Source organism: Microcaecilia unicolor, chromosome 5 (assembly GCF_901765095.1).
Source record: "Microcaecilia unicolor chromosome 5, aMicUni1.1, whole genome shotgun sequence".
Classification (NCBI taxonomy): Eukaryota; Metazoa; Chordata; class Amphibia; order Gymnophiona; family Siphonopidae; genus Microcaecilia; species Microcaecilia unicolor.
This window is the reverse complement of record NC_044035.1, coordinates 263,064,849-263,081,400: the sequence shown is the minus strand read 5'-3', so window position 1 is coordinate 263,081,400 and position 16,552 is coordinate 263,064,849. Positions and strand designations below refer to the sequence as shown.

The window sequence follows — 16,552 nt, the reverse complement described above, 5'->3', positions numbered from 1 at the left end:
TGTAGAAGGTTTCCTAGAGGCTAGGAGTTTCCTAGAGACTGCATCAGGTACATACATCTATGTTGTCAGGAACCAAGCCATCTGGGCTAGAGAACGAGGGTTCTGGAGGAAGGCAAAACCTCTAATTCTGTGTTAAGGTTGGAAAAGGATCTAAGTTCAATGGTTCCCTGGAAGGGAACCAGATTTGAATCATGGCCCCTAGTTTCAACACAGTTTGAGAACAATTTTCCCTGTGAGAGGTAGTGGGGGGAAAAGCATATAGAAGGTTCATTTCCCAGTGGAGCAAGAAAGCATCTGAACTACAGAGATGTTGAGACCATTCATGAGGTTTAAGGACTCTGCTCAGTTTGTCTGCTACTGCATTCTGTTTGCCAGCTAGGTAAACAGCTCTTATAGAGATGTTTTGAGAAACTGCCCAAGTCCACTCTCACCACCGAGGGGTCCTCTCCTGCGCCTGGCTAGACATTAAAGGATCCTCTTCTCCGAGATCACTAATGTCCTCCTCAGACCCCTGAGAAAAAACTTCTGCATCCTCTGTCCACTCTAGGCGCGGCCTCTTAGGATGAGCTGGACCGGACAAAGTGACTGGTGATTCTAGCTGCTGAGGACCCGATTTCTAGGCTTGATACAGAGACCAGATGAAATCGGAGGGGGGGGGGGGGGGGAACCCCATGTAACCAGAGCCTTCATTCGCCATAGAAGAGGTGATTGGATTGTTGACAGAGGTGATTAAGAACCTGTTCCCCCCTGTTTATTCAGGTAATACATTGCTACCTGGTTGTTCATGTGAACTTGTATTACCTGACCGAGGATACGGTCTTGGAAGGTTTTGAAAGATCTCAATTCTAGGAGGTTGATATTGTTTCTCTCATGGGGACCCTGTGTGTGGAGATCATCAAGATGTGCTCCACAACCTGTCATGGAGGCATCTGTGGTGAGAACCTTGTGATGTGGAAGGGGCTAAAACAGAAGACCGGGGTGAGATTCTGGGACACCACCCACCAATGTAGAGAGTGGCACAGCTGTGCAGTGATGCAAATACGAGGCAACAGTAATTCCATAGCTTGGGACCACTGGGAGGAGAGTGCCCACTGAGGAATTTGGAAGTGAAGACAAGCCAATGGTGTTACATGGACTGTTGAAGCTGTGTGACAGAGTAGGCGGAGCATCTGATTTGCAGATACTTGGGTGGACTGGAACATCTGAGTGGCGAGATGTAGTATGGTGTGTGACCTTGGTTGAGAAGGGGACGTCCCCAAGTTGTACTGAGGAGAGCTCCTATGAACTCTAAGTTCTGAACTGGTTGAAGGTGTGATTTGGGGTAACTGACCACAAATCTGAGGAATTCTAGGAGCTTTATGGTGGACTGAACAGGTGTTCATCAACTCTCGGGAGGCTTTCTTGATTAACCAGTCATCCAGATAGGGAAAAATGTGTATGCCCCACTAAGTGTTGCAGCTACTACTATCAGACACTTTGTGAAAACTTGAGGAGCAGAGGCCATGCCAAATGGTAAGATCTTGTTTTCATAGTGAAGAGTTCCACAGCGAAAGCAGAGAGAATAGGTAAGTGCAAGCAAAGCTAATCATTGAGTTGTATCAAGGGACGTAGTGACCCCAGGGATACCATGCAAAATTTTTCTTTGAGTAGAAACTTAAGTCTCACAGATCGAATATCTGGAATAGAACCCTCACCCCTTGGCTGGCGGAGGAACTGGTTCTACTGCATTCTGCTGGAGGAGGGCTGAGAGCTCCTCTCAAAGTAATTTCATTTGGAAGGAGTTGAAACGAGACTCATGGTGGATGGTCGGGAGATCTTTGCCAAAACAGAGCACAGCCATGCTGAATGGTGCATAGCATCCGTCAGCTAGAGGTTATGTGAGGCCACTTCTGTTGGAAGAGAATGAGCCTCCCTCTGACAGGAAGGTTGTTTGGCACAGACAACTATATGGAGGCAATGCTCTCTAGGAAGGAGTCAAAATTAGGCTGTTGCTTAGACTGAAATTTTTGACCACTCTGTTGCCTTGGATGTGAATGTTGGGGCATAGTCCTTTGAGATGGAGGAGTAGTAGGAGTGTAATGACACTTAAACATATAGTAATTGGAGCATTGATATCCTCCTGCAATCTTATAGAAGTAGCAGAAGTTTGTGGCCTGGATAGATTCTTTATAGTATACGTATGTTTTTAAATCAGATCAGCCACTTCCTCAATTTTGTCACCAAACAAGTTTTCTCCACGACAAGGGACATCTGCTAGATGCTCCTGGACAGCAGATTCAAAGTCAGACACCCTGAGCCAAAAGAGACGTTGCACTGCCACTTTAAGGTGGAAATGTGTGAAGACACATCAAAGACATGCCTTGCCAGATATTTACGACAGTTGAGAAGTTTCCTGTGAAGCTTATGGAATTCCTCAGCACATAAAACCTCTAATACAGAGAACGCTAAGTAAATTGTGGAATAAAGTTGATAATCCAATATGTGATTGGTTAGCATTGAAGCTTGAAAAGTTTTTCTGCTGAAAGAGTAATGTTCTAGCTTCTCTTCCTGGAGGAGCAGAAGCATGAGCTCTTGCACTACGAGTGTGCTTTAAAGCAAATTCCACAACTAGGGAATGATAGGATAATTGTGTTTTCTCAAGTGCAGTGGATTTCTGTATTCTATACATTGTAACAATTTTTTCTGGGACTACTTAAACTGTCACTGGACTCTCTCAGTTAAGTATTTTTTATAACTGAATGAAGTGGAACAAAATTCCTTCTCTAGAAGAGTCAATCTAGAACTTCAAAAAGTTCTGAATGAGGTTCTTCCTCTGTTTCCAACTTGAAAGGTGTGGCTTGAGCCATCTCATGGACAAAGCCAGGAAAAGATATACTCTCTGGAGGAGACCTACATCCCTCAGGTGGCGAAGGATCAGATGGAATGCCATACGGCTCCACAGCTGAGAGGTCTTGTGGGTCTTGATCCGTCTCCCAGGAAAGGTCCAAGTCCAACTCTTCAAAGTACTGTTCATGGGAAGTATGTGGAAGAGAGTGTCGACTACAGCTTCGGCTCTGTGTCGAGATGGACGAGTCTCCAAAGTTGGAGAAAGTTCCTCCGGCAATGTCAACACGTGTCGATCGGGTTCGTGCTGAACCAGATGGTCAACGCCGAGCTGGCAAGCGGGACCTCTCCAGTGACTGTCTCTCTGATGTACTGAAGGGCTGGGCTGAGGCTATAAGCCTGTACAGACTACAAATGCAGTAGCCCTGTTCTTCCTTGAGCATAGCCCACATTTCCTCATGAAGAGTAGGCGTTGGAACCGGCTGAGAAAGTGGTGTGGACGCAGATGGAGTTATAGCTTGTGCAGGCATAGCAGATCTTAAAGACCTTGAAGGCTCTCGGGGAGAAATGAGCTGGAGAGAAGGAGAGCAGTCACCACGGCAAGGATGCTTCCTGTGCAGAGGACATCAATGGAGGGGAGGTGTGCACAGAGTGCCTGGAGGGAGAAAGTGAAAGATACATACCTGTAGCAGGTATTCTCCGAGGACAGCAGGCTGATTGTTCTCACTGATGGGTTGACGTCCGACGGCAGCCCCAGGTCCGGAATTCTTCCTAGCAACAAAGTTTGCTAGAGCCCTCGTGCGCACATGCACGGCCATCTTCCCGCCCGTCACACGAACGTGCCCCTCAGTCAACTTACAAAGCAAGACAAGGGAAGAGACAACTCCAAAGGGGAGGTGGGCGGGTTGGTGAGAACAATCAGCCTGCTGTCCTCGGAGAATACCTGCTACAGGTATGTATCTTTCGCTTTCTCCAAGAACAAGCAGGCTGCTTGTTCTCACTGATGGGGTATCCCTAGCCCCCAGGCTCACTCAAAACAACAAACAGGGTCAACTGGGCCTCGCAACGGCGAGGACATAACATAGATTGACCTGAAAAACAACAACTAACTGAGAGTGCAGCCTGGAACAGAACACAAATGGGCCTAGGGGGGTGGAGTTGGATTCTAGACCCCAAACAGATTCTGCAGCACCGACTGCCCAAACCGACTGTCGCGTCGGGTATCTTGCTGAAGGCAGTAATGAGATGTGAATGTGTTGGCAGATGACCACGTCGCAGCCTTGAAAATCTCTTCTATAGTGGCTGACTTCAAGTGGGCCACTGACTCTGCCATGGCTCGAACACTGAGCCGTGACATGAAAGGCTACAGAGGAAATTGGAGGGTCATGGGATAGGAGGAAGTGTCCTATTGTGGATTAAAAACTGGTTGAAGGATAGGAAACAGAGTGGGGTTAAATGGGCAGTATTCACAATGGAGAAGGGTAGTTAGTGGGGTTCCTCAGGGGTCTGTGCTAGGACCGCTGCTTTTTAATATATTTATAAATGATTTAGAGATGGGAGTAACTAGCGAGGTAATTAAATTTGCTGATGACACAAAGTTATCCAAAGTTGTTAAATCGCGACAGGATTGTGAAAAATTACAAGAGGACCTTACGAGACTGGGAGACTGGGTGGCTAAATGGCAGATGACGTTTAATGTGAGCAAGTGCAAGGTGATGCATGTGGGAAAAAAGAACCCGAATTATAGCTACGTCATGCAACGTTCCACGTTAGGAGTTAACGACCAAGAAAGGGATCTGGGTGTTGTCGTGAATAATACACTGAAACCTTATGCTCAGTGTGCTGCTGCGGCTAGGAAAGCGAATAGAATGTTGGGTATTATTAGGAAAGGTATGGAAAACAGGTGTGAGGATGTTAAAATGCCGTTGTATCGCTCCATGGTGCGACCGCACCTTGAGTATTGTGTTCAATTCTGGTCAAGAAAGATATAGTAGAATTGGAAAAGGTGCAGAGAAGGGCGACTAAAATGATAGCGGGGATGGGACGACTTCCCTATGAAGAAAGATTAAGGAGGCTAGGGCTATTCAGCTTGGAGAAGAGACGGCTGAGGGGAGACATGATAGAGGTATATAAAATAATGAGTGAAGTGGAACAGGTGAATGTGAAGCGTCTGTTCACGCTTTCCAAAAATACTAGGACTAGGGGGCATGCGATGAAACTCCAGTGTAGTAAATTTAAAACAAATTGGAGAAAATTTTTCTTCACCCAACGTGTAATTAAACTCTGGAATTCATTGCCAGAGAAAGTGGTGAAGGCGGTTAGCTTAACAGAGTTTAAAAAGGGGTTGGACGGTTTCCTAAAGGACAAGTCCATAAACCGCTACTAAATGGACTTGGGAAAAATCCACAAGTCCAGGAATAACATGTATAGAATGTTTGTACGTTTGGGAAGCTTGCCAGGTGCCCTTGGCCTGGATTGGCCGCTGTCGTGGACAGGATGCTTGGCTCGATGGACCCTTGGTCTTTTCCCAGTATGGCATTACTTATGTACTTATGACATGACCCTCAAGAGTCAGCCCAGCTTGGGCGTAAGTGAAGGATAAGCAATCTGCTAGCCAACTTGAAATGGTGCATTTCCCGACAGCCACTCCCATTCTGTTGGGATCAAAAGAAACAACCATTTGGGTGGACTGTTTGAATGGGCTTGTCCACTCCAGATAGAAGGCCAATGCTCCTTTGCAGTTCAATGTGCGCAACTGACGTTCAGCAGGGCAGGTATGAGGACGGGGAAAGAATGTAGGCAAGACAATTGACTGGTTCAAACAAAGTTTGCTAGAGCCCTCGTGCGTGCACCGCGGCCACCTTCCTGCCCGTCGCGCGAACATGCCCCTCAGTCTCTTTTTTTTCTGTGGTCAGGGTGGCTGTTTTACGGTTGCTCTGCGCCTCAGGAGAGAGCCCCTTGCGATTTTTCGCCGTTTTTCTCTTGTGCTTCGTTTTTTGCGAGTACGCTTGCTTGTTCTTTAAAAAAAAAAAAAAAAAAAAAATAGTTAGATGACTTCCCGTCCTTTACCAGTTTGTCGGAAGTTTTTTTTTGTTTTTGATCCGTGTGGGGCCCTGTTAGCCGCCCGTACGGGGTTTTGTTTTCCCCCTTTTTTGGTGCCATCGCGTCTTTTGGTTTCGCCTCCGCGATTTTTCCATCGATGTCATCGAAGATCGCCAGCGGCTTCAAGAAGTGCACTCGGTGCAGCCAGGCATTCTCGGTTACTGATCCACACGCTTCGTGTATTCAGTGTCTTGGGGTGAGTCATCGCCCCGACGCTTGTACTTTGTGCCGCGGTCTTAAAAAGCGGACTCAAGCATCGAGACTAGCTCAGTGGGAGCGCCTGTTCCACGCTTCGCCCGGTTCTTCGACGTCAGCAGCGGTACCGAGCTCGGCGGCGGCTGTGTCGATGTCGGCACCAGAGAGTGCATCGACGTCCGGAGTGCAGATAAATGCTGTCCAGAGACCATCTCACGCTGGGAGCAGTGGGCCATCGAGTGGATCTCCACCTGCCTCGAGGGCTCCTGCAGTGCAGGCCCATCAGGACTGACCCTCGTCAGACCCGACCCCAAGGAGACATTTGGATTCCACGTTTTCCTCGTCTGTACCGGGGGGGGGGGGGGGGGTACCGAGACCGTGCTTTGAGCGAAGGCGAAGAAGCACCGTCATCAGTCGCCCTCCCATCACGGTACCAAGAGCTCCGGGACGCCGAATGATTCGGCACCTGTGAAACGTCGACGCCAGGAGGACCGCTCACCCTCCATTCAGGAGGTGTCGATGCGCACTTCTCCGGACAGCCCGGTACTGCCTCCGCCTCCTCAGCAGATTCGGGCTTTCACTCCTGCACCGAATCCCCAGCTTTTCTCTACAGCCACGCTTGATGAGCGCCTCGAAGCCATTCTTCCAGGGATCCTGGAAAGGCTGCTGCAATCGTCTGTTCCAGTACTGGCGGTGCTTGCGCCTATGGTACCGTTGATAGATGAGGCGGCTGGCTCCCTGTCCGTGGTGCGGCCTTCGGCATCGGTGTGCTTGCGGTGTTGGCGTCGGCTTCCACCCAAGTGGTTTCCCCATCGACGTCGGTGGAGGGAGCTTCATCGCCGTCGGTATTGGAGTCTACTTCTCGACACCGTCATCGAGGACATTGCTCCTCTGCGTCGAGACGGGCCCGGCTTCAGACTGCGGTCAGAGACATCCTGTCTGATACTGAGGGAGAGGCCTCGTGGGAGGCAGAGGAGGACCCAATATATTTCTCGGATGAGGAGTCTTATGGTCTTCCTTCTGATCCTACTTCTTCACCAGAGAGAAAGCTTTCTCCCCCCGAGAGTCTGTCTTTCTCGTCTTTTGTCCGGAAAATGTCTACGGCCATTCCCTTCCCAGTGGTCACTGAGGATGAGCCCAGGGCTGAGATGTTCGAGGTCCTGGACTATCCTTCACCACCTAAGGAGTCATCCACGGTTCCCCTACATAATGTCCTTAAGCAGACATTGATGGCGAACTGGATGAAACCACTAACTAATCCCACCATCCCTAAAAAAGGAGTCCCAGTACCGGATTCACGGGGACCCAGAGTTGATGAAGACTCAGTTGCCTCATGACTCTGGGGTTGTGGATTCCGCTCTCAAGAGAGCCAAGAGTTCTAGGGATTACGCCTCAGCGCCCCCTGGGCGGGAGTCTAGAACTCTGGACATTTTTGGGAGGAAGGCCTATCATTCCTCTATGCTCGTGGCCAAGATCCAGTCCTACCAGCTCTACACGAGCATCCATATGCGGAATAATGTGAAACAACTGGCGGACTTGGTCGATCAGCTCCCTTCGGAGCAGGCCAAGCCTTTTCAGGAGGTGGTCAGGCAGCTGAAGGCGTGTCGTAAATTCCTGTCCAGGGGTGCTTATGACACTTTTGATGTTGCGTCTAGGGCCGCTGCTCAAGGTATAGTGATACGCAGACTCTCATGGCTGCGTGCCTCTGAACTGGATAATCGAGTCCAGCAGCAGATTGCAGATGCTCCTTGCCAGGGGGGATAATATTTTTGACGAGAAGGTCGAGCAGGTGGTAGAACAGCTCCATCAGCGGGTACCCGCATTCGACAAACTCTCCCACCGGACGCCTTCAGCATCTACCTCTTCAGGTAGATGTTTTTGTGGTGGTCAGAGGAATGCTCCCTACGCTTACAATAAGCACAGGTACAATCCTCCTTCGCACCAGCCTGCTCAGGCTAAGCCCCAGCGTGCTTGTTCACGTCAACAGCGTGTGCAACAGGCCCCTGCAGCTCCCCAGCAAAAGTAAGAGACGAGCTTTTGACTGGCTCCAGGTGAGCATAGCCGACTTAAGTGTCTGTGCCGGACGATCTACCGGTCGGAGGGAGGTTGAAATTTTTTCACCAGCGGTGGCCTCTTGTAACCTCCGATCAGTGGGTTCTCCAAATAGTCTGGCTAGGATACTCCCTCAATTTGATGTCCAAACCTCCAAATTGTCTACCGGGAGCTCAGTCCTTCAGCTTCCAGCACAGGCAGGTACTTGCAGAGGAACTCTCCACCCTTCTCAGCGCCAGTGCGGTCGAGCCCGTTCCACCGGGGCAAGAAGGGCTGGTATTCTATTCCAGGTACCTCCTTGTGCAAAAGAAAACAGGAGGGGTGCGTCCCATCCTAGACCTAAGGGCCCTGAACAAATATCTGATTCGAGAAAATTTCAGGATGCTTTCCCTGGGCACCCTTCTTCCCATGATTCAGAAAAACGATTGGCTATGCTCTCTGGACTTGAAGGATGCTTATACCCATATTCCGATACTGTCAGCTCACAGGCAGTATTGATTCAGAAAAACGATTGGCTATGCTCTCTGGACTTGAAGGATGCTTATACCCATATTCCGATACTGTCAGCTCACAGGCAGTATCTTTGATTCCGTCTGGGAACACAGCACTTTCAGTATTGAGTACTGCCCTTTGGTCTCGGCTCCGCACCCCGGGTGTTCACCAAATGCCTGGCTTCCTGACACAGGGGGCGAGATCCGGTGCCGTTCAGATGTGGCTTTGGGCATGTTTCTCCAAGCCACCTAGTTGGCGGGTGTAAACAACAGTCTGGCCGACAGATTGAGCAGGATAATGCAACCTCACGAGTGGTTGCTCAGCTTGGGCGTGGTACGCAAGATCTTCCCGAGCGTGGGGCACCCCCTCGGTGGATCTTTTTGCCACTCGGACCAATCACAAGGTCCCTCAGTTCTGTTCCAGACTTCAGGCCCACGGCAGGCTGGCGTCGGATGCCTCTCTCCTACATTGGGGCAAGGGCCTCCTGTATGCATATCCTCCCATACGTTTGGTGGGGAAGACTTTGCTGAAACTCAAGCAGAATCATGGAACCATGATTCTGATCGCTCCCTTCTGGCCGTGTCAGATTTGGTTCCCGCTTCTTCTGGAGTTCTCCTCCGAAGAGCCGTGGAGATTGCAGTGTTTTCCAACCCTCATTACTCAGAACGAGGGGGTACTTCTGCATCCCAACCTCCGGTCCCTGGCTCTCACGGCCTGGATGTTGAGAGCGTAGACTTTGCCTCCTTGGGTCTGTCGGAGGTGTCTCCCGAGTCTTGCTTGCTTCCAGGAAAGATTCCACTAAAAAGAGTTACTCTTTTAAATGGAGGAGGTTTGCCGTCTGGTGTGACTGCAAGGCCCTAGACACTTGCTCTTGTCCTACATAGACCTTGCTTGAATACCTTCTGCACTTGTCCGAGTCTGGTCTAAAGACCAACTCCGTAAGAGTTCATCTTAGTGCAATTAGTGCTTATCGTTACCGTGTAGAGAGTAAGCCTATCTTTGGACAGCCTTTAGTTGTTCACTTCATGAGAGGTTTGCTTTTGTTAAAGCCCTCCGTCAAACCTCCACCAGTGTCATGGGATCTCAATGTCGTTCTCACCCAACTGATGAAACCAGTTTTGAGTCACTGAATTCCTGCCATCTGAAGTACTTGACCTGGAAGGTCATTTTCTTGGTGGCTGTTACTTCAGCTCGTAGAGTCAGTGAGCTCCAATCCTTGGTAGCCCATGTTCCACATACTAAATTTCATCATAACAGAGTAGTCCTCCGCACTCACCCTAAGTTCTTGCCCAAGGTGGTGTCGGAGTTCCATCTGAAGAATTCCGGACCTGGGGCTGCTGTCGGACGTCAACCCATCAGTGAGAACAAGCAGCCTGCTTGTCCTCGGAAAAAGACCATTACCGCCAGGTTAACACATGAGACTTTACCGCTAGGTCAATGGGTGGTGGTAAGGTCTCAGGCCCAAAATCGATGCATGCCAATTTTTATTTTGCCGCATGTCCATTTTCAGCCAAAAAATAAAAAGGCCTTTTTTGCAGACAAGCTGAAAAATGGACCTGAACGCATCCAATACACACGTCTACAACAGCGCAGGCCATTTTTCGGTGCATCTTAGTAAAAGGACCCCTAAGAAAATAAAAGGTCCCTCTTTTTTTGGACCTTTTATTTTCTTAAGGCAAAATAAAACTAAAGAAGTGGGTAGAAAATCGTTGAAAGGCACTCAAAAAAAAAAAAAAAGATCGCTCTAACTGGGCTTGTGAAGAGCGAGCAGAAAAGCTGCTACTTGTCATGTGGAAAAAATGAAAGTAAGATGGCGAGTTGAGTGGCGGGCCGGAAGGAACTCATGCATGGGTGCTGGAGCACGGCTCATGCTCCTAAAAGCTCTGGATTTTTCTTTGGCAAATTTGCCGAGCCGGGCGACATGGGATGGTGTCTACCCACTTGTGAGAATAACAGAGCCTGCTTGTCCTCGGAAAAAGTTCTGTACACTGGACTCTGTGGGCTTTAAGGGTCCTCACTTGCATGCACAGGCAGAGGCTAAAGTGTATGTCCTGATGCTCCAGACCCAAGCACTGAACATACTAGTTATGGGAGTGTGCCTAAAACAGTCCTATTGCATCAAGTACACTTCTTAAAGCCACAAAGCACCCTCAATGACATGGAGAGAAAAACGGTTGATGCTAGGTCAAAAGGCTCTATGGCCCACGGAGTTTTGAATAGTTGCGTACCCGAAAATAGTTGATGCTTCCCAAGCAAAAGAAGCCAAAAACTGAAAAATTAAGATAAGTGAAAAAAAATGTATACATTTAAACAACTTAATACTGAAAATAGAATATGAAGAAAGAAAAATGTACCGAAAAAGGGAAGGCACCAACAAGGCAAAAGTTTGACATACTGAGGATAAAAAAAAAAGTCAACCTCTCTGCTCCGGGGAAAATGACAGACTGCTGGTCCCACGCTCAACTGTCAGGCGGGAAGGCACCCAGGCACGGGCAGTGGGAGCATTGCCTCAAAGATTTAAAGTAACAGTGCACTTGTCAGTGTCCACATTACCCACATGTGAGAATAGAATATTATGCCTGTTTGTCATCAGAGAATAAATCTTAATGCTTGCTGTACATTATGGATAACTCTGTGGACTGTTGTGTTGGGAGTTCTACATTTCAAGTTCTCTTTTCTAAAAAAAAACAAACAAAAATACTGTCCAAATGAGGACATGCCTGTAAAGTATAACGTTTTGTATGGAGTTGTTAGGCTAACTACTAGGAGGCATGCTACAGACTACCATCCAACTATTACATTGTTAACAACCACTTAAAGTTAATGGAGAACAAGACAGTTTTAAATATATCATCTTTTTGCTTGTCTATATATTTAAAAAAATTGGGCCAGGCTGTCACTTGCAAGATCTCCAGTTATTTGGGCATGTTTATGTTATCCTTCCCAGCAAAAAATCCTTCCTTCCTTCCTTTCTATTTCTCTCACCAAAAGCAGTATTTAGCAGATTTTATTCCCATATATGAAATGGTCCTGCATTGACCACCTGCAATTATACAGAAAGAAATAATTTTTTTCTGTTTCCAAGGCTGTCCTTTTTCAAAGCAAGAAGATCACTTTATTTTAAATTCTTGCCTCAACATTTCTACTTCTGTGAGAATTCAGCACTGTTTCCACACACAGCCACCTGTAGAATCCAATCCCTGACATGGAAGTGAACAGCACCAACAACCTGGACAATCAGGTGAACAGACACCTTGTATTCTCTTATTATCCAACAGACAGAAAACTGTCAAGTTAAGAGCTCCATGGGGATGTACACCACCACAGATTTCATGTCTAGTTTGAACTGTAAACCAGACACATGCACATAGTAACAGTTTACATCACTTTCTCCAAAATGTTTATCCAATGTAACCCAAATGATACAAAAATAAATAGAAAATCCCCACTCCTCTCTCATCATCTTACTCCTAACCCTCTTATCCAAAGCATGAAGGCAGTAGCCTTTGTATCACTCCATGGTGCGACCGCACCTCGAATATTGTGTCCAATTCTGGTCACTGCATCTCAAGATAGATATAGTGGAATTAGAAAACGTACAGAGAAAGGTGACGAAAATGATAAAGGGGATGGGACAACTTCCCTATGAGGAAAGATTAAAGCGGCTAGGGCTCTTTAGCTTGAAGAAAAGACAGCTGTCCCTACCTCGGACAGTTTGAAAATACTTGGTGTCACACTCGATCGCAACCTTACCCTCGAGAGCCAAGTAAACTCTGTAACAAAGAAAATGTTCTATTCAATTAAACTCTGGAATTCATTGCCAGTGAATGTGGTCAAAGCCGTTAGCTTAGCGGGGTTTAATAAAGGTTTGGCTATCTTCCTAAAAGAGAAGTCCATAAGCCATTATTAAGATGGACTTGGGGAAAATCCACTGCTTATTTCAAGGATAAGCAGCACTGTTTTGGGATCTTGCCAGTACTTGTAACCTGGATTGGCCATAGTAGGAAACAGGATACTGGGCTTGATGGATCTTCGGTCTATCCCTGTATAGCAATTCTTATGTTCTTAATGAGCACAGGGCCCTGTGTGTCAGTGTGCACACACAGATCCCAGTATTCTGCATGGGCTTCCCAGTCTACACCTGGGAGGAAAGGGAAAGGCCTATGAATATTCACTGAATCACAGACCCCATGATGATGGGAGGAAAGGGAAAGGCCTGTGAATATTCACTGAATCACAGACCCCCTGATTCTCACAGCAGAAGTCTAAAAGGAGGTGTTTTTGGTTTGTTTGTTTTTTTTGGGGGGGAGAATCAGTTCCGTTAATGGTCCCATCCACTTTTGATGTGACCCCATTTTGGGATCCTGACCCACGGTTTAGGAACACACAGCCATGATTATTAAAAAATCCATAGCTCTGGATCTCAACACAATTAGAAATATAACGGCTCAGAACTGCCAAGAAATTTGAATTCCAACAGGCAGAAAAACAGGCAAAAATCAAAGTTCCCACCAAACCCTACTGGAACCCCAGGAAGGAATTACAATCCTATTCCTTGAGTGGAGTAGTCATTTCTATACCATAAGTTGACATGATCACATGGCTACCTCCACCCTCAAAAGCCTTCTGCATGACCTGATATATGGACAATAATTTTAACTCCAAAAGTGTTGACTCAAACAGAAGTCACTTTCCCACGGGAAAATGTTAATAATCACTATTTAATATATCTGTTTAATCCAGAGCTGTCCAACCTCAGCCCTTGTCCATGAATATGCATGAGATCTATTTGCATACAATGTAAATAGATCTCATGCATATTCATTGGGGAAATCCTGAAAAGCTGACTATGGCCCTTGAAGACTGAGATTAGGCACCTGTGGTTTAATCCAAACAGAAGATACAGCATACTTTATCAGAGTTTCTCTTGCACTGGAGAAAATAAGTATTAATCACAGCCTCACTTACATTTGCTCCAAGTTTGATGGATATTGATGACTGCTTCTTTAATGACTGACCACCTCTGGTAAATCCAAACTTGGACATTTTGGCAGGCGCAGGCTGTGTGTTGAGGTCTTCCGTTGCTGAACGCTTCTCAGCGCTGCGACTTGAACTTTCCCCTCCATTGCTGGAAGAAACAGTCTTAGTTTTCACAGATTTTTCTGCCTCGTCTTCAGATCCTGGTGAAGTCGAAACAACTTACCAAGATGAGCAATTTTTTACCGAGCAGATTGATTGGAGCAGCAACCTCACAAAGTCCCGTTAAAGGGTAGGGTACCTCTGCAGCTCTGCATTTACTGACCAAGCAGTCTCTTCCACTGTTTGTTAGATATAGCAGACACAGCAGCAACTAAGAACATGTTTCACTGTGGAAGGGACTCTGCAGAATCAACTACTACAATACATGTTATTTACACTCTTAATTCCACTTATGTAAACGTTTACTTTTCATAGTCTCAAATGATGGATATCAAGTGACGCCTTATATAATAAGAGATAAAGAGGCTCAGTTTCAAAGCACACAGGTTACGTAACTTTGTAAGTCTATGTGCTTTTAAAATAAGCACTAATATATCTGAATATGATCACGATACGGAACGGTTCTGCCATAACTTATGCTTACATATCAAATGATATGTAATAAGGCTATACATTTAATGCATTAATAACATGGTTAACACGCTAAATGCTTAACTAGCATTAAAAATTTTAACGCAGTTAATGCACTCCGTCTCCCCATCCCCCAAATCCAGCTTTGCCCCATCTTGTCTCCCTGTCCTCTACCCCTCCCACTGACTTACTCATTTTATATGGTCTGGAGCTTGTGTGCCAATCCCCTGCTTCTCTCTTCGCCGTGGCTGTAGAAGCACCAAGCAAAAAAGGTAAAGGGACATTCCCCTCTGCTTGCTGCCACTGGCTCTGCTGGACACAGAAACAGGAAGTTAGTTATAGATGGTCTGGAGCTCGTGTGCCGATTTCCTGCTTCTCTCTTCACCGTGGCTGTAGCGGCAGGAAGCAAAAGACAAGCACAGGGACGTTCCCCTCTGTGTGCTACAGCTGGCTCTGCCAGACCCTAGTAGGGATGTTCATCGATAAAAAATTTTAATCTCATGGTTGTGACAAATTTTTGATTGCACAATTAATCGTGTAAAACATCCCCACTCACATTTCCTCCTGTTCAGTACAAAATATAGACAGCCACGGTAAAGGGAGAAGTGAGGGATCAACACACGAGCTCCAGACCATCTATAACTAACTTCCTGTATTTATTTATTTTATTTGTTACATTTGTATCCCACATTTTCCCACCTATTTGCAGGCTCAATGTGGCTTACATAGTACCGGAAAAGGCGTTTGCCAATTCCGGTATGAACAAATACAGTAATGTTGTAGTACAATAAGGTTTGTGTATATAGACACATTAGGGAATCGTAGAGAGGAAGAGTTATTATATGTATCTGGGTCCAGCAGAGCCAGTGGCACCATGCAGGGGGAGAACGTCCCTTTACCTTTCTTTTTTGCTTGGTGCCGCTACAGCCACGGTAAAGAGAGAAGCAGGGGATTGGCGCACAAGCTCCAGACCATATAAAATGAGTAAGCCAGTGGGAGGGGAGAGGACAGGGAGATAAGACGGGGCAAAGCTGGATTTGGGGGATGGGGAGATGGAGTATGTTAACTGCGTTAAAATTTTTAATGCTAGTTAAGCATTTAGCATGTTAACCGTGTTATTAATGCATTAAATGTACAGCCTCTTATTACATATCATTTGATATGTAAGCATAAGTTATTGCAGAACTGTTCAGTATTGTGATCATATTCACAGCCACAGTGAAGAGAGAAGCAGGGGATCGGCACATGAGCTGCAGACCATCTAAAATGAGTAAGCCAGTGGGAGGAAGAGAGGACAGGGAGACAAGACGGGGCAAAGCTGGATTCGGGGATGGGGAGACAAAGAACTGCATTTACATTTTTAATGCTAGTTAAGCATTTAACTTGTTAACCGCGATATTAACACATTAAATGTACCGTGTTTCCACGAAAATAGGACCTACCCCGAAAATAATACCTACCAGGGTTTTCCTGCAAATTTAAAATATAAGACATCCCCCCAAAAGTAAGGCCTACCAAACTTTTTTTTGTAAGCAGGGCCGCCGAGAGCCACCCCCCCCCCCCCCCACCGTCGCTCCCGAAACTAACCTGAAGCTCCTTTCACCTTTGCAAGTTTGGATTGGAGCAGCAGCATGGCAGACCTCTCCTTCCTTCCGTGTCCCGCCCTCGCCTGACGTAACTTAACGTCAGGCGAGGGCGGGGCACGGAAGGAAGGAGAGGTCTGCCCTGCTGTTGCTTGCTGCTCCGAATCCGAACTTGCGAAGGTGAAAGGAGCTTCAGGTTAGTTCCAGAAGTGACCGGGGGGGGGGGGGGGGGCGACCAATGTTTCCCCGAAAATAAGACATCCCCCCCCCCCCCCCCCCCCCCCGAAAATAAGACCTAGCGCATTTTGGGGAGGAAAAATAAATATAAGACTGTGTCTTATTTTCGGGTGAAACACGGTACAGCCCTAGTAAGGAGTTTCTCTGCTTTTCTTCAACTTTCCACTGGATTATATATATAGTAAAATTATGCCTTACCTGCTGATGATTTTCTTTCCTTTAGTAGCAACAGATAAATCCAAGAACTGGTGGGTTGTGTCCATCTACCAGCAGGTAGAGATAGAGATTACAAAGCTGAGGGCAGTGATACTAGATAGCCAGCTTCTCCTTCACCTCAGTACATGTCTCATCAACAAGCAGAATCAGACAAGAAACCAGGAAGCCTTCCTCACTAATCATACAAAACAGAAACTCGTCAGTCTGACTTAAGAGAAACCACGACTGTGATGGGAGTCCTC

General features: G+C 46.9%; 1 protein-coding gene across 1 annotated transcript in view; it reads right to left on the bottom strand.

Moving 5' to 3' along the window:
• The window catches only part of PCNP (PEST proteolytic signal containing nuclear protein), a 93,695-nt gene that overhangs the window by 38,119 nt on the left and 39,024 nt on the right, over nucleotides 1-16,552 (bottom strand). Inside the window, exon 2 of the mRNA XM_030204149.1 lies at nucleotides 13,633-13,844. Within this exon, the coding sequence (XP_030060009.1) occupies nucleotides 13,633-13,844 (212 nt within the window). The remainder of the gene's footprint in view (nucleotides 1-13,632; nucleotides 13,845-16,552) is intronic.